The sequence below is a fragment of the Branchiostoma floridae genome, chromosome 1 (genome assembly GCF_000003815.2).
Source record: "Branchiostoma floridae strain S238N-H82 chromosome 1, Bfl_VNyyK, whole genome shotgun sequence".
Classification (NCBI taxonomy): Eukaryota; Metazoa; Chordata; class Leptocardii; order Amphioxiformes; family Branchiostomatidae; genus Branchiostoma; species Branchiostoma floridae.
The window spans coordinates 16,875,476-16,900,395 of NC_049979.1; the positions used below are offsets into that span (position 1 = coordinate 16,875,476).

At 43.2% G+C, this 24,920-nt stretch overlaps 1 protein-coding gene across 5 annotated transcripts in view; it reads left to right on the top strand.

Moving 5' to 3' along the window:
• Positions 1-24,920, top strand: part of LOC118416188 (transcriptional regulator Erg-like) — a 58,394-nt gene that overhangs the window by 5,184 nt on the left and 28,290 nt on the right. Inside the window, exons 1-3 of one of the 5 annotated variants that reach the window (XM_035821309.1) lie at positions 5,468-5,566; positions 12,193-12,357; positions 12,688-12,842. In XM_035821309.1, the coding sequence (XP_035677202.1) occupies positions 12,792-12,842 (51 nt within the window). In that variant the 5' untranslated portion in view covers positions 5,468-5,566; positions 12,193-12,357; positions 12,688-12,791. Of the gene's footprint in view, positions 1-5,467; positions 5,567-12,192; positions 12,358-12,687; positions 12,843-15,568; positions 15,617-21,869; positions 22,004-24,920 lie in introns of those variants that run through there. The other 4 variants (XM_035821294.1, XM_035821302.1, XM_035821317.1 and 1 more) reach the window with 4 other exon arrangements.

Here is a 24,920-nt window from a genome sequence, read left to right on the forward strand (position 1 = left end):
GCTATCATTTGGACAGGGATTTAATTGCTTTGAAGATAGCAATGTACATAGAAGCTTACAGATAAAATGTACAAAGGTAGAAAGACATCCTTTCAACACTAGGCTGGTGATGGATTAACTTTTCCATGACAGAATTCCCATATATATATCCACTCCTCATTGCTTTCAACTGTGGGTTGCCATAGCATCGCAGCACTAATCCAAATGACGTCACGTCGTAAGCCGCTCCTGTTTTTCTAGTGCTTGCCGAAAAGCGCAGAAGGAATCTACCTGCGAAGGAAATATCCTTGAGACTTTATCCCTACCGTGACCACCCACTTACACTACATATATACACAACAATGTTCAGACGTCGCGCTGTGTGTGTCTGATGTTCCCTCTAATTCCACAAAAAAGGATGAGACGTTTTAGATCAGCGATCCGTGATGACGGTGTGTCAGAAGATCAAAGATACATCGCGCATAGTTCACGAGCATGGCACAAATTATCTCACGTGTAGACTTCAAGAGGTTCATGTTACCTGTGTCAGTAGACACAGTGTCGTCGGTCCGACGTTTAGCTTATATTTCTGCCACAATTCACCTACGAACAGCAACGACATGAAAGACAGCAGAAGTTGTAGGTATAGGTGCTGTTGATCGTTACCCACTGTCTTGAGCACTTCTTCGATTTCTTGCGAACATTTTTGAAGTAGGAGTTCTACCCTACAATTGTAAGGTAGAGACAATGATATGTTTAGACAATTTATGGTCTAGTGATGCTCGTTTCTTTGTACCAAAGACGACACGTACACAATGGTGCACCTTAATTATGACTTATGATGAATGCCTGCTAGCAGACAGCCGCCAGAGGGCCTGAGGTTGGGGTGAAACTTGATCCGCACTTCAAGTACAAATCACTCAACCAGATATCACTGTCTTTATCTCCCCGACCTCGATCAGCAGGACGATGATTCTAAACGATTTGCAGCAATTTGTGTTATTGAATATGTCTTTAATATCTTGAATGGTGCGTCGTAAATTCAGGCGTCAAGAAAAAAGAAAGGTTGTTGTCAACTGTTGGACCTCGTTTCATAGAAAAAAAATATACTTGCAGTTACCTTTGGGCAATGCACAGCCACACATTAAAATCATAACTTGTATCACGTCAGAGTCTTGTTCAATGTCCAAGGCGCATTTGTCTAAAGTTTGTGACTTGACGCTGTAGTCTATACCAAAGACCTGACCTGTGACACGTCTCCATTTGAACGTCAATATGCACTATCCCTTGTTCTAAACAGTGCTCATGGACGTTAACTTGACAGAATTGTTATTCGAACGCTCATCAGTTGCTGATCTCAAATCTTCCCTCAGAAAAGGGCATGTAATATGGTCAGGCGCGAACGCACTGCAACTGATGCCAAAATACTATCTTGGAGAAAATCTCGCTGGTATCATTTCTACAATCTAGTTGAGAGAAGGTCATTCCCTCCACCCCTCCCAGAAAATGCCCGGCGCAGTCCTTGGCAAGTTAATTACAACCTTTAGACGGTAATCCTTCCATTTATCAAAGCAAGGTGGTGGATGCCATACAGGTGTGGCAGCAACAACACAGGTACCAGGCCGGGAGGACAGTGCCGCTGGGCGTCTTCTCTCAGCGTAACAGGAGCCCGTCTGTAATAAATGGGCACAATCGAAACAAAAGACGCTCGGCCTTGGCTAACGAGCCAGGCAAGGCCGACGAGACTGCGAGCTAAACTCACCGTAAATAAGGTGTGTCAGCCCGTCAGATCTGATTTGAGCCGCCTCTGCTCATGATTGTAAGCACGAGACAAGCGTCATTTCCAATGAGCTGCACTGGATCTGTGCCATAACCGCTCCGGTAGGACTGACATGCGAAATCACTTGGAAAAACAAATCGACTTTAGTCGGAAGTGGGCTGATTGAAAATTTCCTACATTTTGATTGAAAAGTTCCTAGATTCAGTATCTTGTCCAACATTGGGGATGCAGTCATTGCCAATTTCCGGATTATTATATGAGATGACTAGGCACTTGGCAGATAAACCACGCACGTTTCATCCCGCGAAGTCTTGTAACACATTAGAGAGCAAACCATCGTAACGTTTGAAAACTGACGACAAATTAATTGACCTGTCATTCCGTGACGTACCCGCTCGAAAACTTACAACTCAATTTGGTATCGCAACTGTTATGATGGACGTAACCTTTGTTCATCTTCAGCGGTGATCACCATTTGGTTTGCGGTGTAGCCTCAGGACACTTCCGGTGCGCTCTTTTCTGTTCTTTCTCGTTTTGGGTACAAGCAAGGTCATCTCTACTGCCGTGCCTGCGTATGACTTATGATTACTAGACGTTATGTCAGCCGGCGGAAGCAGCACTTCGCAGCCGTTTGCTTTCTCAAAGGGAGAAAATTACCCACGCCTGCCCTAGCCGCAGGCACCGCGCTGACCGCAGAAAGACCTCCTCACGGGGTAACCCAAACCAGAAGTTCAAAGTTGCCACGCACGAAACTGTTACTCAGAGTAATTCCTTACATGTTTCTTGTTCCACACGACATCCTACTCCCACGCTAGCCAGAAACTTCGCTATCTTAGAACTTTTACTCTCTTACACAGCCAATTTTCGACTTGCATGCCGTTTCGAAACGACTTGTAAAGAGAGAATGAGATCTACTTTGTAATTTTGAAATAAATGAAATAGCTTGTCTTTATTTATCACATAAAAATCTACATTCACACGCACCTAAGAATGCTAATCTCAAAGTAGATGCACATGTACGTCCGACTTATTTTATGCTCCTTTCCGCTGTGCGCTTTTTCTTCTCTGGTCACCTCCACCGTCCAAGAGACGTTCATATGGCCATACACCTGCTTGAAGATTCGAAGACGTCCAGCACACAGTGATCTTTGAGAGAAGCGCCTCCATGCGACTGATAAGTCTATTACCCACTTCCGTCGTTTGCCCAAGAAACGTCCTTCCATCTCGTCAATCTTTGGTGCTTTTACTTTGCTAATGGCCCTGGATTCGATGTAAAACAAGGCGACAACTGTTAGTGAGCATTTGGTTGAAAGAAAGGAGCGAGACTTTGTTATGGTACTCTTGACGTTTACGGAAGTATCAAGATCGCCAAACCGGGTTAATCTTTCCCGCCTTTATTGTGCCGGCCGGACGCAACAGCGTTGCCCTTGGCAACATGCCGAGTGACGTTTGTGTAAGAAAAGTCACCGGTCCGTTTGGTGCCAAGTGTGTTTACACAAAACGCACGAAGGGAAATGGGAATTTTATAATGACCCAGATTAACATCAACAGCCACAAGGCCTCCTCCGTCCAGCCAAGGCAAAACTAGAGAGAGGATGACTGCACTGGAGGTCAACACGGTTTGTTTTGTCCCAGAGACACAAATCTGTGGTCCGTCTGACCTGTGGGGATGGACTACAGACCACAGGTCACCAGGAATCACGGTCCACACACATCAAGTGCAGTCTATATATAGTCTATTCTAAGTATGTTGTGCTTGTCAAACCCATACAATCAAAGGCTACATGGGGTGGTTCCTGTTTTTTCAACTTTAAAATGCACCTTTGAATCTTGAACTCCGGTGGAAAAATAGTAGGAATGTCGGAGTGGTTAAAAAAGCACATGCTGGAGATACATAACAGTGAAGCAGACCCAGAGAACTGAACGCACCGATGTCAATCTACATACAAAATTCTAAAATAGACAATGAAAATGGCGCGTTGCTGATTTTATGTCATTATGAGAGGTCTATAAAAAGGGGACGCACTTTCGTCTGCGTGACTCGTGGTTATGTAGAGTGAAGCTAATATCAAAATCAGTAGGCCTAATTTGCGATTTTACGTCGTGACTTGTAAAATCTTGCACGGTCTCATATATAACGGATCATGTATAACAGTAACTTGTTTGTCGTGTATTGTTTGTTTATCTGTATATTTGTCTGTTTGTTTGTTTGTTTGCTGAGCCGTCGTGGAAATCTATGATATCAGGTGTTAGTGTCTGTCTTACGTCACTTAGATATTTATTTGTGTCGGGAAATGAGGATTTTATCTGTGGTCCAAATTAACGATAAGGACCCATCAAATGTCTGGACCCCGGCAGTCCCTGCTTTACTACGGTCACGTGTCCAAACTGGGGCCTGGTCTAGCAGCTTTCGGTAATGTAGTATCATATGTAGTGTATCTCTAGTAATATAAAAAGACACCAAAAACAGAGAACGAAAAAAATAGTCATGAGCGTAACTTTTGCACAGTACCATTAGCCTCTGTAGCATTCTCATCGGTCCTGGTAGCTGTTGTTTAACCGTTACAATGTTGTAATAAAAACAACAGAGGCCATGAAAACGTACTGATGAGAAATACCCGGTAGAACTCAATCAGCCAAATCGGCAAAGTTTTAACTCCCACCGAGCAGTCTGATAGGGAGGCTACTTTCTAAAAGGTCAGCTATCTCTATCTGCTAGACCCGGGTTTGGTAGTTAGTTAAGTTAGTTGGCTAGATAGTTATTGGATGCTCTGTTTGTGGCGTCTCTGAAATGAAGTATAAAGGGGAAAAAAAAATATTTCAAAAGCCCCGACTGTTTCAAATACAAAATACGTCAATCCACAGTAGTATCATAATCACTCCCTGGACGAAACATACGCATATTTGTCATACCAAACGTCCTAATGACCTGTCATGGATATGTTGTTTAGCCTTGCTTATATACTTCTCCACTACTTCCCGTGGAAGTGGCTTCTGACTAATTAAGACGTAAGGACAGGCTGTCTTCCGAGAAATTTCTGTCGTCCAAAATTTCCCACATTGTTAACGGCACGGTCATATAATCACGTCTCCCGACGTTATAGTAACAGTACCCTAGTCTAAGTGGACTCACAGGAGATAGGGATCAACTTCCAAAAACATTCGGGGATGAGGGATGGCTTTCTGCTGGAGTCTGGTAAACTGTGAATAGAAAGTTAACATAATATTTCACGGAAAGACACTTGCGTACTACTAGTATCTACCGTGGAACAATTAAAGTAATAAATGGAATTAGCATCATTGTGCATTGTACTGACGTCCAATATTATGATAGTTATGATCAGTTATGGTAGTTACGAGGAAGACAAAAGAGATGTAACACAAAAACTGCCGTAGTCCTATATCAGAAACAACAGTTTTATATCGGTTACATCTAGACGGGTACCTAAGAAATTGATTCTACAGTAACATAGAGGTATAGACAGGATAAGTCTAATTGAGCGGGTCCCGGAAAACCGACAAATCAAAGAAGATCAGGATTAATCCGCCAACTCTTGCGATAAACGCGGTGGCTCCGTAATTGCCGACCGATCTCGTCTCAGATCTCAGGAGAAGCTGTGCCACGGGCCGGACCACCAACCGAGGTCTCTGGGGGGTTGGGTGCCCTTGCCGCTGGAGCCGCGCGACTGGGATGTTGTAGTTGAGCTTCTAGTACAGAGTTCATTGACACCGGGCGTTGTCACAGGAAGGTGGTGTTTACAGACATATTTCCTACATCTGCTACAGACGTGAACTTCTGGATCAGGGGTAAGTGATATATTCCGTCTTCTTCCCTGTGGGGTTTAGGAAGTCTTGTAAACGCCGAGGATCACTCCTAAGGTCTACTCGTAGACACAAGGACTTGTGTTCACAAGTTCACAGCCAAAGCTGTTATCATACACAACGAAGTGCTCTGCTCTGACTACCGCATGATCTTCACAGACAATAGTACTTGCAGGTGAAATTGCATCAATTTCGTGACATTTTAAGAACACAATGAATCAGTTTGCAGGAAGAAAGATCATGATATTTTTCTTTGATTTTCTAATAATCTTAATGGTACAGCTTTCCCGTTTAATAACGAGTTTAAAGACAGTAATATTCGTCTCTTCTATGTAGATATATGCATTTTGTATATAAAATTCATGATAATTCTAATCTATTGTCAAATAAAAAACTAAAGAGAAGTTACTAATTATGTATCCTATCAAAAGCCAAATGAACCAGTTAAACTCTAGTCCAGCGTGTTCACCTATTTTTAGTGGGGAGGGGGTGAGTGTGTGGATACTTGAGCGTCCAAACTGCCACGCAATGATACCCTTGTAACGCGAAGCCGGGTCTGCCAGGGGCGGCATGGAAAGCCGGCTATCACAGACAAGATCAGATCTGCCCACAACATCTGAGACAGAACCAAGGTCACGGCGCTTGATAAGGGATTATCAGACAGGGCAGTTTTAATTGGCGGCCGCGAGTCAGGACGTCTGGGTATGGGACCGACTAATCCTAATGTAGCCTCAACTTCCTGGGGGCACCGCAACTGTGCAACAAATGGTAGCTGATGATCTAGCCTGGAGAACTAGGCTAGCCACAGTGAGCACGCAGACTTCTTGGAAGTGATGGCATTTGTGATCAGCCTTTTGTTTAGCTGAATCTGTAACAAGCTGGATGGGAATGGATTTTGCACAGTCTGAGTGTGGCACATTTTTCTTTTTTTTTCTGCACCTTTTTGTAAAAGAACATTCTTTTGTCGTTTTACATACATAACCCATCCATGTAACGTATTATTGTACAGTACCGTATTCCCAATGCCACTTCTTCTGTTAGTAAAGAACAAAAGGTTTTCTTCGTCGTCTTCCTTTTTTTCCCAAAGCTGTATGATAAATTGGCAGCCATCTGAATGATCGAATCACTATGGTCCTCGATTCAGTAAGTATATATAGTATATATATATATAAATTTAGTATAATATATATAGTATATATACAATTGTCCTGCTGCCATTTCCTGGCAGGTTTCGGAAGATCAGATAGGAGTCGCTTTTGTCAGAAGCGTGAGTCCTGCAGATACCTCGGCGCATGGTGCGAATCTTCCCGAGATTAAAGCTGGAGAGTGAGATAAGCCTACAGTCACGGATATGTACCAGTTGTGTGAGTGGTGAGATAAAGATATCATCGCCAGGCTGTTTCCGCCAGATCGCGTGCATTTGAGGAAGTAACGAAATGGCAGAGGGTCAACAAATGCTATAAAAAGTGCTGACAAGTTTTGGCACCCCCACGTTCACGCCTCGTCATCTCTCTTCCGATGCCAAGATTTTGATATATATGTCGATCACACTGTATTGGACTGACTGAAAATCGCTAGAAATGTACACTGTAGCGCTTTAGATGGGCTGGCATTGTACGCGATAGCTACCTAGCCTCCATAGCATGCAGGCTCTCTGGCATTTTTCTTCGTTTTATAGAAGGTCAAAATACGTTTTTGGTGGTCATTTCTTTTTGTACTGGGTTTCTTGTGTGACCGACGGCACAAACGACCCAGTACAAAAAGAAAAGAGCATTGTGAGGGGAAAAGGCTTAGAGAGCCTGCTATTGGGGCTACTATCTACCTTCATTCTCGCTGCGACTTGAAATTTGACAAAGTGAAGTTTATAGATAAAAAATAATCTTGCTTTTGTACATTATATATTTTGATGACTTTCACTTTGCATATTGTTACAACTTACAATGATGAAGTCTGGGGTTACACAAATCCAATTTCGATCGCAGCAAGGTCGCAGTGAGGCCGCAGTGAGGCCGCAGTGAGGCCGCAGTGAGGCCGCAGCGAGGTCGCAGTGAGGTCGCAGCGCGTCTAGCTGAATGGGGCGCAGGCTCATACCTGTAGTCTGCATCCTTCAAGCAGATGTATGGAGAGGACAAATTAATGGTATACGCGTGCGAATCTTCTGTTCTTTCTCTTTGGAATGACCTTCCAGTATAAGATTCAGTGATATTGTGCCTGTTTAAAATGCCAGGAATCGTAGAGAAGTCCAGTGGCACTCAAAGTTGATCAGTGGGAAAGTTGAGAATTGAGATACAGCAAATGAGCAAAAGGAGAAAAATGGTAGGAAGGCAAAGAATCAAGAAGTCGAAATCACCTAGAGCAAAATAAAACCTCATTGCCTAGAGGATGTTTTGGAAACATTTACCAATGAGAACTGTCAGCGAATGTCATGTTGTAGATCTAATAGCATTTTGATTCTTGTGGAACAATCTCGTGGAATTTTGGTGACATATGACCGGCCCTATGCGCCACGGCATATGACGGGACCAAGGAGACAGACGCACATAAACACCAAATCGTGATTTTTGCACGTGTTTATCGAGTACGGAAACAGGGGTATGAAAGGTAGGAGGGTGGGAAAGGCGGGATACGTGGTTATTTTTGTCGCTGGCACCGTGCCCACCGGGCGTTGTTTCCTTTAGATAACAATCAGGCTGTAGAACCTCTCGTATGACAGTCATGTGTTTAGGACCATAAACTTTATCTGCAGATCTGCCGTAATTCGTCGTGCGTCACGAACATGTCGTAAAATTGAAGGTGTCAATTATTTCTGGCGCGTTTCTGTCATGAGACGTCCGTAGACACAACATGTCCATATGCGCCGTGTTTTGCCCGGACTTTTCACCCGTGGCCGGCTATGAAAGCCCCCTTGCGTTTTCGCGTAGGCGGAGGGAGTCCAGACAATGTGAAGTGAGGTCATTCTAAAACACAGACTAACAAAACACCGCCAGGTGGCTACTCCTCACAAAAGTGAAGAGGGCGAGTATTTTCGTCATCAACTTCTGCAATTTGGTGTCCTCCCACGCACAATTAGAATGGTCACTTCAAATGAACATATCAACTTGCAAGCGTGGACCCTAATCAACACTAGGCATCTGGTGTCCGACAAAACATGAAATGTACTTTTCGTGATGATAAACATTGTACATCATGGAACAGGTATGAGTTGTCAAGCGATAGGTTATAACTTATAAGTCACAAACAGAACATCGCCGTGAGTTGTAACGTCTGTCTGGGAGGTATTCTTCACCTTATGGACGCTAATTGTTTCTGAGTTATATAATACAGATATGAAGACTGAGGGAAACAGTTCATAGTAAATGTTGTCATTTTCCAGACACCACGTGGCCGTGGCTGCGTGGCCGTAGTGATGTTTTCTCTCCCCCGGACTGGTCGGCTGAGTACGTTGGCGGGAAAAGTAGAACGAGACAGCATATGAGGTCATCACAAAACACCAGACAGCAAGACAAGAATACCAAGAGGGCACGAACCCGGCATCCGACATGGTGTCATGCCATTCATTCATATGGCTCATTCAATTGTGGCTAACCGGTTTCCTGGATGTTTGTCAGACGGCGGGGCATGCGTGCTCCGCCGGCCGGGTATTTAAATTTCGGGTCCCCGCCGTGTGTTTAGGCCAGGGCGGGCCCACGCGGCCACGCAATGTCTAAGTATTTTGCAAATGAAGTACGCTCGGTGGTCAGCATACAACTGTGTTTACGGAAAACCAGACGGAGTTCGCGACGGGTCAGACTTTGGCGAGGATTGATAAGTATCTCTGGGCATATCCGTAAGCCTTCGTCTGGTTTTATGTCTGACTTGTTTAGTACAGCCATTTGGGCCGTAGCGTGTGACCACCACTGTCTAACCGCACCGGCCCATGTGGCCGGCGAACGTGCATTCACATCAGAATGATTCTACGATCAGTTCTAAGAAAACTAACCACATTTGCCCTACATTCAAGAACGCCCTTTGTAAGAATAGACCTAATGTTATGTGATAACGTACCAAGGCGTCAGCTGGGAGTGTCAAAGGTCACAAACACATTGCAGGGTGTCACTTTTTAAAGGGCGATTACCGACGCATAAAAACATCGAGTCTGGGATACTTGAAGTTTGATGCCAAACAATTCGGTCATAAACACATCTTCACCAATAAAAGTGGAATTAGGTAGGCGCCATCTCAAAACTTTATATCTTCTGAGACAGAGCTATATTGTTCTCGTCTGTAGCGAGATTTATTGCGTGTGAAATGTTGCTAACTAGCTCGAAATATTTTTGTCTAGAATGATGACAGACCCAAGCTTGGTTTGGAGGAGCGATGTGTGCGCTGTATGTTCATTTCGTCATGTTTTCATTAAAGATGTATCAAGGTTAAATAAAGGTTGAAAAAAAAAGATAAGCTAAAACAAGGATACACGGCGCACAGCGCGGCACACAAATGACGCACTGTAATATTCAAGCAGATATTTGGATGGAGGCTCGAACTCCAATCATCTGGCTGTAGTTTAGGGTAGTGTAGTCCCATATGTCACAATCAAAGGCTTCACAGGTGTTGACTCCAGTGGGGAAGCAGCTCTCGGCAGTGGTGTCATGTTTCATTCATCCTTCTGGCACGAATTTACACTAAACATCTGCCCTAGGTCTAGCTGGGACGATATTAGTGAAGTCAACCCTTTACACAGTTACGAATTAGGGCGATGTGAAATCACGTGTTTCAAACTTCTTTATCGAAAAAGATACAGTATAGTAAGTATCAAACAAGGTCAATGACATGACCATGCTTCTAAGCATTGCACACTTCTGATGATGATTATCGATGACTTGATTCCCGGCTTGGACAGGAGGGAAATGTGTCATAATATTTGAACGTCAGTCACGCCATGTTGAGGTCCGACTGGATTTTCGCTAGAATTTCACACGTACAGAATGTAGACCAGAGGACTGAGTCACGCACACTAACTGTGATGACGTCAAGAGCGACACCAGGGACCTGGATCTCAAAACATGACGTCAAAATGGCCTACATTCGCGCTATTTTTGGCAAGATCCTATAGCTTACATCGTTTTTGCTATTTCCTGACCCGTTTCTGTTTACAGTGAATTCAGAACATGCGAAACGCCATTAAGTATTACCATTAGAGTGTTCAGTTTTGCACATGAGAATGAAGCTTATTGCAATTAAGTTAATCTCCTTGGTTTTTGGAATAAAACATAAATATTTACATACGCAATTAAGTATGTGCACAAGAATAGTTATACTTTGCCAGTATCTGTTGCTATGGTAACCAACAGTGCTAATTGCTAAGTGTTTGGTATTTTTTTCTCGCCGGTGATACACACTAAGTAGTGCTTTATATTATGGACTTCCTCTTCTTGTAAAGAAAACTTTTCACGTGTGTCCTGGTAGATTACGCACAATTGCCGATATGTGTAACTCATCGCACTGGAACTAAGCGCCAATTGTGTCGAACAGCGAGTTGTGTAAATACCGTGAGTCATGTTTGTTTGGCGAGTCGCTGGTGTGTAGAAGCTCTACATCTTGATATCTTGATAGCGTTCTCTCTGGAACTGGGGTAATGAAAGGAATGAAAGTGGTACTGTAGCTATTTGTGACAGTGGCACTTTGATGTCGTGGCGACGGTAACACAAGCACCTGTTGATCGGCGGCGTGCGAGGGATGGCCCGTAAGAAAACCTTCCATCCACGTGCCGAACTTGTCAGCACTCTGTACGCCGAATAAAGGCGCTGACATAAGAGATTGATGGTCAAAACGTTTGGCATGCTGAAGACACTTAAGGCGAGGTTCCGCTTTTTTGTTTTAGAGGGGACGGAGGTCAGCATAGTTAAGCAGTTTGTGTTATTGGAAACTGGGGATCATTCATACATATTTTGAGGATAGGGTATCGACCACGATAGAAAGGACCCAAAAATAACAACAGGAAATGATCAGCAAAGTGGAGGGAATCCGATCTTCACACTTACCCGCGAATGTGTTACTGGCGTCTTGTATTATGTTCGACTAGATATTTTGTTCTGGTGCATAGTGGACCACTGGGACCTATGATTCTGTGATTGGTCAGTTCTTATGTCCGACCGAGATTGTCCAACGCCTTTACAGTCACAACCCCTTGCTAAAACTTCGTGAAGTGCCCACAGGCTTTGTAGAGCCCGACTGAGACCAATAATAGGTTCGTAACGACCAACCATTGGTATGGTCCGTGGGGCCTCTAATTGTGGGTCTGGTGCCGAATGTCCACCGAGCCCTTTGTGTGGCTAATGTTGTAATGGCACCGTGCGTCTCGAACATTTCCCGCTACACACGACCCGGTCAGCTGATTGTATAGAGGTCAAAGATTGGGTCAAAGCCCTTGAACAGAGAAATATACTATATTTTCTTGCATGACCGAGTGGTTTTGCTGATAAAGAAGCCGTCCTGTGTCCTAGTGGCCAGCTGATTGGACGCCGCAGAGAACTTCCTTTGCTTTGGTTTATTTGATCAGCAGGCCGCCCGCCCCCTGGCCGGAAGCCCCAGGACCATAAAGCGCTAATGGTTGCCTGGTTATCTCCCTGCAGGGGCGTGTCCTATTGACGTAACAGCCAACCACCAGTCCACTGAGTGGCCCTGTGTGACACACACCACACTAACGAAGGAAGCACGCGGGTTACGCGAAACCGACCCCAGGCAGGAAGGAAGCATACCCATACACTACTAGCGGGCTGTACACAACACAACTGATCGTAAGTACCGTTATACACGTTCTTATACTATCCGGATCTTCTTTTCCCTTTACGAATTGCGATTGGTTTTACCCGCCAAGTTGTGTATCTGACCTTGGAGTAGAGAGTATTGGACGGGTTTCGTGTTTCCTAAGTTTGTGAATGAACGGACATTCCTCGCAGGACGATTCATTGATTCAGTTTACTCGAGCGTGAGTGTCAGCTTTCTTTCTCCCGGTCGGTAGTTTGGTTTTCCCCGTACAACTTCACTACGTGCAGTACACAAGTCTAGTCGAAAAATATCAAAACACGACTGTGGAGTTGACTCTGTTTTCTCCTCCATGTGTGTAGGGACCCTTCTACAACACTGTGTGTTTGTGCGAGACGAAAACCTATAGTTCCTGAGGGATAGACTGGGAAAAACACTTCGACCCCGGCGACTCAAACACTGAAGCATGTACCAGACGACAAGCCAGACTGTGCCCGACACGTCGTCGTTTGTGAAGGTGAGTGTATATTTTTCTAGTTCTGCGTATCTCCCTCTGGTTACTGATACCAAATTGTGATGTCATAGGGCATATGTACTTTCTCTAAACCTCCCCGACCAACACAATACACCCCTGTGTCATATTTGACGTTTGCTGGTGTTATTATGACCACCGTGGCAGAAAGAATGACAGATTTTACTCGGAACGTTACTGATAAAAATTTCGCCCTCTCGATCTCTCGTACCGACCATGGAAACGTAACTCCAAACGTTACAACCGGCGATAGTATGACTGACAGACTCCAACGGAGCGTCACAACTGGCGTCTCTGTTTTGCTACATTTCGTCTGGGTTTCAGACGAAAATATGGAAAGTTAAGCCGTTTCTGTCAAGCCTCGAGAACACAGGTTTTCAACTGGTTGCTTTTAGCGTCCATTTTGCTGACATACCTGACTTTAGTGCATGGCAGCAGCAAGATGACACATGGCGCGGCGCTGGCGGGCTGTACGGCCGTGATTGGAGGGGTTCGCCGCCCGACAAAGACTCTTCGCGCGTAGTAAAATCAATTCGGATGTTTTAGGACGGTCACGACAAGCAGCTAAACATCTCCTGAACACACAAGGCAAACTGTGGCTTTCGGTAAGTGCCAACAAAAGACCCTACCACATGATTGCATTATTTGAGGACAATTTTATGGCATTAGCCGCAATATAAACTGTAAAACTCCGTGAGATCTACCCACTTCCTATGATCCCGTCACGGAGAGAGTAGACAGAACGAACGATCCTCGGCTGACACATGGTTGGTCATGTTTATATGGCTTCACATGGGGCAAATGACCAGTTCCTTATCAGAAATCGTACACCGAGATGAGATCCGTTTAGTAGTAACTTGTAATTAGTGTGCCCGTACTTTCATATGTTGCAGTTGGAAGCAATCATATTTCTGATATTGTTTCCGTAAATTTGGATTTTTGAATTTGAGGAAGTTTTTTCTTACCCCTGTGTTACCATGGGTATTTTATAATGAAGTGTAAGCCAATCGTGGCGACTTAGCCTGGATGAAGTAATTGTTAAACATTATACAACTGTATCAAAAATGCCAGTATATGGTCAACTGCACATTATTTAACGTTTGATAAATATCGGCCCAGAGGAAGATCCAGGTTAATATTAATCTGTGTGTGGTTGTCAGTCTGTCCGTGTGGGTGGGTACGCGCTCTCGCGCATGTCTGTGTGTGTGTGTGATACTGTGTGTGTGTGTGTGTGTGTGTGTGTGTGTGTGATAGTGTGTGTGTGTGTGTGATTTGAAAGTGTCATGGGTCAAATCTGACGTATCATTACTAACCGTTTTGATAAATTGACAGCGGAGAGAATATGGTCGTATTAGCGTTGCTTGTCATTCCTCGTAATACTACTTGTAAAACCAAGCCGGAGCATTAACCTGTGTCCTGTAGGTAAAGTTGTCTATTTGCAGTCAAAAGCCATGTATCAAAGTCGTAGTAAAGCATATGAAAATACTAGCATAGCGGAAGGTGTGTAGTTATGTGCTTATCTAGTCCTTATCTTTTCTTACTGTAAATGTCGTTTGCCTACTCACAAACTACCACCGGTACGACCTCCTCTTGATGTCGGCCTTGGTCGGCGACACGACCGTGTCCATCCCGTCAGTACTGCCCCTTCACACGGTTACATGTAGCTTCAGTCAGGTGTTCCCATCCTGAATGCCGCGCATTCTTCACATATTAGCCTCGCTTGTAAAAGCACAGGACTTGTTTCTCTTCCAAACACCAACACTTTTCTAATGGAAAAAAGTTACGTGTTGAAAACATCAGGTGCGTGGTTTGTCATTACACGGTCGGCTGGACGAGACTAATTCCTCCGCAGCTTGCTACCTTCTTTTCGTAAATAGAGCCCCAAGTAAAGTCTACAGAAGGCGCACTCAAAACTAGACTCTGTTTTAGTCCACTACAATTGAACCTGAGAGCCCAAAACATCTTCCGTCGGATTCATTCTGCAGCAACACGCAACGTAAATAGTGTCTTTCACATTTTTCTTTTTGGTCCGCTCATTGTGTGCACACCTATTGGCAGGTGTAGTAGTCAGGACGAAACTTCATCTTCCGTGCGCACAGAATCAGTCCTGAAAGACAACAGAAACGGTGTAGCAGGAATTGATGGTAGAGGGAAGACCAATTTTCAGGCAATTAATCCACACATTCCACAGAGATATCATGGGGAAAGTAACTATATCATCGGAGGTAAATTTGCTGTAGTTTTCAGCACTAATTCGCTATCATCTGAAGAGTTTCTAAACTTTGTCTTCCGAACAGGTGACATAACACCTGCCACTGAGGTTACTGACCTCCCCGCACCTGACATGTCTCAATGAAAACTATGTAACCGTTTTAATGACTCAGATTTTGTCATGCAAAAGTATGGTTCTTGTGAGTGCCTGTCCTTGCTGTCAAGCGTACTGTACAGAACCTGTATGTCCGGCCACGGCACAGGAAGTGGCTAGCTCGTTCCCTCTTTTCCCCTCTCTACAATTTGAACTTGAAGGGACGTACTAGTAGTTTTGTCGTCCACCTGTTACATCGGTAGGACATGAGCCAAAGTCAGGATCTAGTTTTGTTGTTACTATTCACGGAATTTCGGATGAGTTGTGTTTACATCTTCGCATTGGTCATTGTCTCCGACTTGTAGAATATAGTCGACGGAAGTAGTTGACGTCATTTGTGTTTAACCGTCAAGAAAAGCGCATGTCTCTCTCCGCATTCTCCCCCTGGGACCTGGTATGTACACCGCTATCCTTTCGTCAAAATACGAGCACTGGATAGACTAAATAAGCTAAGATGTAAACTTTGAGACTGTTTTCTTTTGATCGGAGTAATTAGTGGAACAATAGTTGCGCCATTTCATCATGTCTTCTGTTTGTTTGTCGTAAAGAAGTGGAGGTTTGTGTGGCGCCTGTCGTCGCGTCGCGGTGAACAGGATTTTTTCACGAAATTCTGGTACAGTTCTACTTGCTGTGTACTAGTATTCAGGGAAAGTTATGAGTTATTTCATTTCATTTTATAGCGTTTTAGATACTAATTTTGTTGAAGGTGAAAACGGAAATATAAGAGCGCGCCCGATCGGCCGAAAGAGAAATCATCGGAAGAAAGAAAGTATTGATTCAGTTACAGTCTCTTTTTCCTGTAATCCTCGTACTTGGACCGTGCCAAGCCGCACACGTTGCCGTACGTACGCACATGCCATCACTATATGTCTATAAACACGCTTCAGTCTGCGGTTTTCTCCCAGTCATTGGTGCTTCCTATCGGTTTCCCACGAAGTCAGGATCAGGGCCGCCGTGACGCACCGTCTGCGAGTCTGAGAAAAACTGGTCGTCTGAACACAACGAGACTTGTAATTATTTTATTGGGCACCAGAGAGTCTAATCAAACAATTTTGTGGATGCTTTGTTCTTCAATTTGTCTCAATCTTCGGCAAACAATTTGTTGTTCACATGAGCCCGCTTCTTGGGAGGTTGTGAGATGATTTTTCTCAAACAAGAGACATAATATCTGAGAGTTTCTGCAGGCGCAGGCGCACCAGCCTAGGGCCTTCCGCACCCCCGTAGTTTGCCAGGTGGCCAGTTGTGCCCGCCAAACTGCCCGGGCTCTCGTGACTAATTAGTCGTCACTCATTTGGTTCAAGAACAAAGGTCTCGGTCTAAGGTCATACGTGTTGTTTTGTGTCAAATCTGGAAATCTTTCGGTCTAGATGTTTCACAGGTGCCCGTGTGTGTCCAGGACTCGTCACGAGTCAGCTGCCATGACGTCCTAGTTAAAGTATAGTTAATCTCACAACCTCAATTATTAAGTATAACATGTAGCGGTGTGATGTGTACAGGGTAGGAAATACGATTTCTAGATATTGAAAAAAAGAAAGAAAGATGAGACATTATCTGATTGATAACATTACAAACCAGCCACTACAAATAAAAAAATGAAAGGCGCTATCAAAATTAATGTTCCCTAGGCCTTTCCTACTGTACTTAGTTGGTATTTTAGACAGGACTAGGTGTTTTCCCCATGACCGTGCAGATAAAGATGCATGTGGCCTATCATATCTATGTACGAGTACTTTAAAATAGTTTGTACAACGCAACGTTCCATTCAACTCAGTAACAGGATAGTAAGTATAGAACCATCTAGAGCTCGAGTTGATCCAAAGCATATCTGTCAATCAAGACGAAACCCAGTTTTCCAGATTCTTTTCGGACGAACAAGTACAGTCCATGTCCGATGTTACCGCGGACGGGTAAAGCCATCATCTCACATCCTCACTTCTCCGTCCGCCCGTTGTACCGTTACAGGCAAGGTAAAATTTCCGGTGACGACAGGCACATTCCGACCGTTTGATGATCCTGCCGACATGTTTGGATTGCTGAAGCAAACTGGCAGCCAACAAGCCAGTTGGGCCCTAATTTGACCGAAAACGGTTTCCCTCCCAAATTGCGTGAGAAAGTTTTGGGGTAAATACTTTCTGGGAATCAAAATAGTCCGACTTGGATGGTGATGGCCCTAGTATGTTGTGAAACCACTGACCTGTGTTAGCTTGATAATTGCCTCCTCACGATTGGTACTGGAGGAGATCGGAGTGGACAACTCTCACGCAGACGGTGAGACTACTACACTACCTGTCCCGCCAGGGGGAGTTGTCTCTGTTGAACAGTACTGATCTGTCTGAGAGTCGTGGGAAGTATTGCACCAGCAGCATAAAGATAACAGAAATTCGTGACATTTCCTTGGCCTCCCGTCTTGCAAGACAATGGGTTTGGATGTTTGATCATGGTAGGTTCCAACATCTGTCATGGGTTAGATAACACCTTGTGCATCAGTTTTCTACATGACACACACATGTGCAACAGTACGGGAACCTCTCCAAACTTTCCCTTTTTGTACTTGTTGTCCTTCTTGGTAAGTAAAACAATTTATTCGGAACTACAGATTTTTTTCACCACTTAGAGCAACATCGATGAGAGAGTTGAATTTGAAACCCATACAACAAGCCTACAAAACTGCAAGGTTTTCTTTCTGCATTTGGCGTTTATTCCTGTCTTCTCGAGCTCGAACTCCCTTGGCTGAATTTCAACGTTGCTAATGAAGCCATCAAAGTGAAAATGACAACTTTCCCATGCCACAGACAAATACATCTTACTTTCTTGAATGTCTTCTCTCGTCTTCCAATGCACTAGTAGAAGCTTTGCGCTGACCGTCAGCGCTTGTATTGGGTCGATATTTTTGCTATTTGCAATTGAAATACCATACATTCTTGATTCAGTTCACCTGTGTTACAAGCACCGTGACAGTATCACGTCGTATTTACTTAGTTATCTCAACGATACCAACACCATTAACTATATAACCTTTTTTTGTCTACCTTTACCCTGAAGATAAGCTTCATAAGTCAAAGAACGGATGAGCCTGTCATGGGAGCAAATATATTTATTGGTTAGTTATTCGGCCGCACCATGATATGATGCCGAGAAAAACAACAACTGGGATCTGCTAATTTATTCGACACTTCAGACTGTAACAGAATAATGTGGGGTTCAGCCTCAGGTGGTATACCTGAATTTTACAGGTCAATCCATCAAATACAGAAAGCATAGGTCTTCCCAAAGTCATTTACAGTGTTGTGTACACCTTTGTGACACAATTTGCCAGGCCTGCTGCCAGTGTGTGCAGTAATATTGTGGCGCTACAGATAAACCCTTTCTCTTTGTGACATCCTAGATGAAAGATAAGATGTTAATCCGGTGTTCCTGTCAGATATGAACAGTCTCCGTGACCCCTGACCCTATCATAGCCCTTATCTTGTTGTCCTTTCCCACGGCGGTCCTAACTTTGCCGCCATGTTTCTTCTCCAAATGGGCGCCGCGTGCACTGGCCATGATGTCATCGCCTCGGGAATAGTTAGTGCTCGTTTGCAAACAGGGCCTCGCAAACATCCGACTGTTTTGAAAGCTTACTAGTTGTATTGCTCCCAGGGTTGTTCATTAGGACGAGGACAACCGAACAACATCTACGTACAATCTCAACGATCAAAGCCTCCACCGCCTTACATGGCCAATACCTCTGAAACAGGTAACGGTCCTGGTATGCAGGAGACAGAGGAATAATTCAACTTTCCTGTTGATGTTATCCCAAGCCAGATAATTGTCCTTCAGCGTTATCCAATAATAGTCTATAATTACACATGACGTGTCTACCATTTGTATCCCGATAAGATCTTCATCAATGTCGGGGAATAAGCTACATTTTGTTTCCGTAGTTACAGTTACAGTTACAGTTCCGTAACTTTAATAGTCTGGAATCAACAAGTGTTGTCATGAACGACTACTCCATGACTGTCGTTTCGTTCGTTTCAACTTCTGGCGGCCACAAATATGCGGTGATCTTTTTTCCTTTCTTTGTTAAAACAGTCGAATATACATACAAGATTGTGTATAAACTTATCACCAAAAGAAACTCGTGAATTATTTACAGTTTACCCTTCAAATTGCCCTGACTTTTACAAGGTTTATTCCCTTTATTTGCCAAACGTAGCATACGTTTCATGTCGGTTTCGTGGGAAACGCAGTATTATTGCCGGTTGTGTTCGTTACCGAATTATTGTTCACAATCGAATAAAGACTCGTACCCGATCGTGCAAATAGCCTTTTGATTTCACTGTTGACCCTGCAATTTCACGATCCTTAAGTTTGTTTTGCCGTCCATTTTGTCTCTTGTTTCCCGTTGTTATTAGTTCTGTTACCGTGACTATTATCAATGTAACAGTATTTGTTGAAAATAGCAACGGTCGGAGATCGAAGTACTGCCGCCGTATCATTTAAAGAGACACAAAGACAATAAGTCGAAGCAGACATTATTTACATGTAGATACATTTGTGTATGTGTGAAAGTTGCTTGGTTTTAATTTAAAGATAAAATCTATCTATCCTACTAGTGTTTTAGATAACGCTTGGACTATTTTGCTGGATGGCGCCTTTTGTGACGCCTAGGTCGATTGAATAAATGCAATGTGTTGCTGTCTTGCTGACTACATTTGGTTTTTATTTTTAAAAATGTGCCGAACCAATGATGAAAAACTTGCAATTTTACTTCTACAGTGACGACAGACATTATCTTTTTTAAAGTTTAAATTCTATTTAGAAATAAAAGAGTAATTCGTTCTGATATCTCGATAACTGAATATGCTAATTCAACGACTTGCAAACAATACTTCTGCAACTTTATTACACACTGATAAACATTTTTGTTCCATCGCACTTAAACATGTTGGTCGAACATCTTAAACTGTTGTTGCCTTACCGAAGCAGCTGCCTGCCTGCCGATCATTATGTGTACATATAGGATTGAAGGAAATCCCAAGTGTACACGCTGTACGTTATGTACAGAAACTTCGCTAACCCAACATCAATCATATTCTAATGGCAAAATCACGAGTAAGGCTCAGTTCATATTCCATTCAATACATAATCAGTCCCCTTTTCGTCGGAGGTATGAAAAGATCAAGTCATTAGTGTCGACTTAAGTTGGAATGATGATGAATGGCCGTCGGCAGGTGCACACGCTAGGGTAGCTGCCACTTCATTAGGCCTGCTGGGCTGGAGAGGGTCCGTATTATCCGTCTACAATGTGCACAAAGCGTGTGGATGTGGGTCCCTACACGCCCAAAGTATTATACCTCCACAGTAACCTATCATCAACTGTACATTGGGTATTATAGCAGACTCTGTGGCATATGGACGGATTTAATGAAGCAGGATTGTATAACCATCAAGAGGATCACACGATTAGAGGAGTCCCAGAGCGACTTGAAACACTGAAAAGCACAGATTACTTGACAAAATGAAACGTAGTTGAATAGAGGTACATAGAATCCTATTTGTCTTTAGAATGAAATGTTGATTTCTGATTGTACATATGTACCTAGAATTGCAGTCACCGGCAGTATGGCATTTGTGCCATTTTGATACTGTTGACCCAAAAATATCTACATTTAACTTAAACTTACTCGTTTCTGTACAAAATATCAAAACTTAAGTTGTGTATACTAATTATGGATGATAGTACACTTATGGCAGTACGTGCTGTTTTTAATCAATTTAGTTTTGACTACAGAGCTAGGTGTGACCCACACAGAACTTTCTGTTCAAGTAACAAAGAAACGTGTTGGTCAACCTGCACAGGGGATTACCAAAACTACTAAATGGGTTTTGTTTGTTCTGCTTCATTCATTGGTATGGTGATCTTATGGTGCCCTCTGTGTGTTAACTCCCGTTCTCATTAATGATGTAGTATAATCAACGTACAATATTTCATGATGATACTTGAATAATTATCGTGACAATCTTAACACTGAGTAGGAAGTATGTATCCTCTACATTGGTCACAATACGTAGAATAGCAGAAAGCCGTTTACCAATCTTAGCCCGGATCTTATTCTCTGTGTAGACATTTTCCCCTAGTATTATTTCTTTTTTGTGCTGCCAAGCAAGGGTTATATCTTGGCACTCCAGTGTCCGAGGCATGCCAACGAAAATACTGGCTGAAGTAAAACTAGGTCTTCTAGCCTAAGGCGGACACAAGTATAGAAACAAATGTTTGACTTATAAAACTATTTTAGGAATTCTTCACATGGAGGGATATGTAAGGCGATATTTGGAGGGAACTTAAAGTAAGGAATTTAGATAAGAGTACAACATAGAAATATGTAGAGGGAGGGACCATGTTCATATGAGAGAGTTCCTTCATAAATGTACCACGACAAATCCATTTCCAAGTTTGATTCGTTTTTCACGCTAAGGTCAGAACTCCTCGACCCGTGTGTTGAGGCCTTTCGCTGAGGAGGTAGAGAAGTTGCTGAAGAACATAGGTGTTGTTTTTACTATGAAATTTGAATATTAATGACTATGACGATGTGCGCGCTTGCGTGTGCGGAGCGAACACACATGCACCTGTCACTGGGCGGTATAAGTACGTAATCCCGGGCGGGTCGACAGCACTAGTGCACCCGCGCCGTATCCTGCCGTGTCACCAGCGTTCATGCACGCACTGTTCCATCTGAGTCTACTGAACATGCCATGCGTTTTCTGGTCTCTAGCACAGCAAACGTTCTATAGACAGGTAAAAAATCTACCCTACCATACGCTTCGTTTCTGTGATCAGTCTGTCCTCTCTAGTGGTGGGAAATGTAATGTAGTCATGTTGTAGTGAATTGAATTGTACTTAGTGTTAGTCCTCTACATCTCTGTCGCCATTCCCTTTTAAATTCATATATACATGCATCCTATAATATATGGCATAGACAAATGTTGAATTATTGGTTTGTGAGAATGCTCTGAAACTTAGATCGTTCCAGAAATGAATATATCGTGTTTGATTTTTGCTCGAACAACGGAACTGGTAAAATTGCGACTCTGTAGTATTACTACCAACTGCGCCACAAGTTCCACCATTCCACCAGATATCCGAGCACATTGCATACTGATGTACATGTTTTGTGACTGGGAGACAAAAAAAGCCATTCAGAGACATCTGATGGTTTCCCCGAAGATGATTTACTTTATTTCTTAAAACTCTTTTGACTCCGATTTGATATAACGAACATTGAACCCGTAACTACCATAAGTTCCAAATCATGTTTGCGACAACGAAATATTGAGGAAATTGAGACTGTCTGATGAACCATTGTGTCTAATACAGCTATCTTAACATCGATAACATCCCAAATGAAGATTCCACTGACAATTCTGTTACACTTCTTATATTTTCTGGAGCAGTAAGATTTGATATTTCTTTTTAAGAACCATTTTAGTAATGCGAAAACACGCGTCGTTACAGTCAGGAATATGTTGATACACCACTTCGCGTTAGCCACTTGTTGCACATTTCTCTGTTTTTGACTACCTGACGCTGATTCACGGCATTGATTCATTTGAGACTATTCACCATAATCTAAAAACATCAGGCAAATGAAAATTACAAAATTGACTTCTTTATCCACATAATTTGCGTCGGAAGCAGAGTTATCGATACAATTTTCGTCTAGGGCCCGCAGGACCTAGCTATTTCTAACATCGCACCATGATACTTCCAGTTCTCTCAATGTTTGATTTGATTCACTTACGGTCCGTGGATTGGAAACATCCACGTGTAGTTCTCCAACTCCTCAGGTGGCGCGGTAATCCACCGGTGTATTTAACGAAAAATATGTTCCAGTGCCGCGTGCATGCGGTAGTTAGCATGAGCAGAGTATTAACTCAGGAGTCGTAGTGTTTCTCCGTCCATGTATACACCATGCTCCAAATTTTGATGACTCTAATGGAATGTCACAAAAACGGAGTTCATAACTGAATACTGGGCATGTGGCGATTAGTTAGTTGTACGTAACAATCGTTCTGTGGTATTTTTGTGAAATTAGAAGTCATAGTGATGCTTAGAAATACACCGTTATCTACGTTTCACCAGTTTGAAAAGAACATCCGTCGTCCAAAGCAACGGAATCAAAACAGAATCAAAACATTTCTTGATTTATATCCTCTTTTCCACAAGCAATATGCGTGGACTGGCGCTCTTATTTATATATTAGCTGTTGAAAGGAGTATAACCGTCGGTTCTCTGGATTGTACGTTGCTTATTCTCCAAGCAGAGGTTGAGTCTCGCGGAGATATGGTAGTAATCGGAAAATTTACCGGCTCGCTTCTCTCAGTGCTTGGAGAATACGTTGCACATTTCTTAATTTTAACTAAATGGTCCAAAAGTTGACGTCATTCATTTGAGACATTATTCACCGAGTATGTTCTTGGGGATGACCCCTTACAATCCTCAAAATGAACTATTTTAGGAACAATCTGGTTGGTTCTCAGTATTTTCATTTGCCGAAAGACAGAACGAAAAGGAAAGGAAACCTCAAAATGGCGGGTCAGCTACTGGTGCTGGTGTACGCTACTGAGTGTGGTGGTGCCATCCGCTTTGTAGTTTTCACGATAATGCCACATGTAGTCGAGCCCAAATTATAACGAAAGCGACGTGTGAAAGTTATGTTGATATTTACTTGCAGATGTGTAAATGCCATCGGAATCCCTGCATTTACATTTGACGCAGTGATTAAGTGTCGTTGAGCCACGTCGTCTATGGACCTCTGTCTATGGACTACGCCACTCAAAAAGTGGTCGCTACATGTGCATAGGCCCCCTTTCCACTTGACGGCTGATTCGCTGAGCGACCGTACAGTGACCAAAATTGGATTTGTGTGACCCCAGATTTCATTATTGGAATATTATGCGAGATACCATGATTTCAAAAAGCAACAAATCACATAAAACGTAAAACAATTCGTTCTTTATCTAACAAATAGTCCGTTCGGCGACGTGTCAAAGATTTGGCGTGTCGGAGCCTCTATTGAACAGCTTGTGTTATTTACTGCAGTAGTGACTTGACTGTCTTTCAAATTTTACGTAGAATATTTTGAATCGAGTATTTACTAATGATCGCGTGGGCTGTGGTTTCTGTTGACTTCCTTGGCTTTTTGCTTTTTGTCAGGCAAGCGGACTTCCTCTCTGTCGGGACGGGTTGGTAAATATAGAACCAAACAAAACTTGTAAATACTGGACCTGTCTGTGTTTTTCCGTGCGGACGTTCAACTTTAACAGTCACGGCGACTAATCCTTGTTGACATGCCTGTAACTCCAAGGGCTTGTTTACAGCAGTAAGACCTGTCTTTGCCACAGTTTGAAGAAGCAGTTATGAAGATATGACCAACCCCAGAGACTATAGTTTTGTTGGTATGTGTCACTGTTTAAACCACCGTTTGGCCGTGAGTTACCTTTTCTGTCAAGCGGAAAACAAATCAATAATTGTTATTTTAGCGAACACTCCTCGTTCAAAGTGGGAGATCGATTTGTAAGTCTGAGTAAATCTTTACACAAGTGAAAAGCTTGTGTTGGGTAAAGTCGAGTTAGCTGGAAAGACCCCCCCCCCCCCCCAACCCTTCCTTATCTATTAACCCCATGAGCTAAGTTGTCGGGCCCTGTGTGTAACA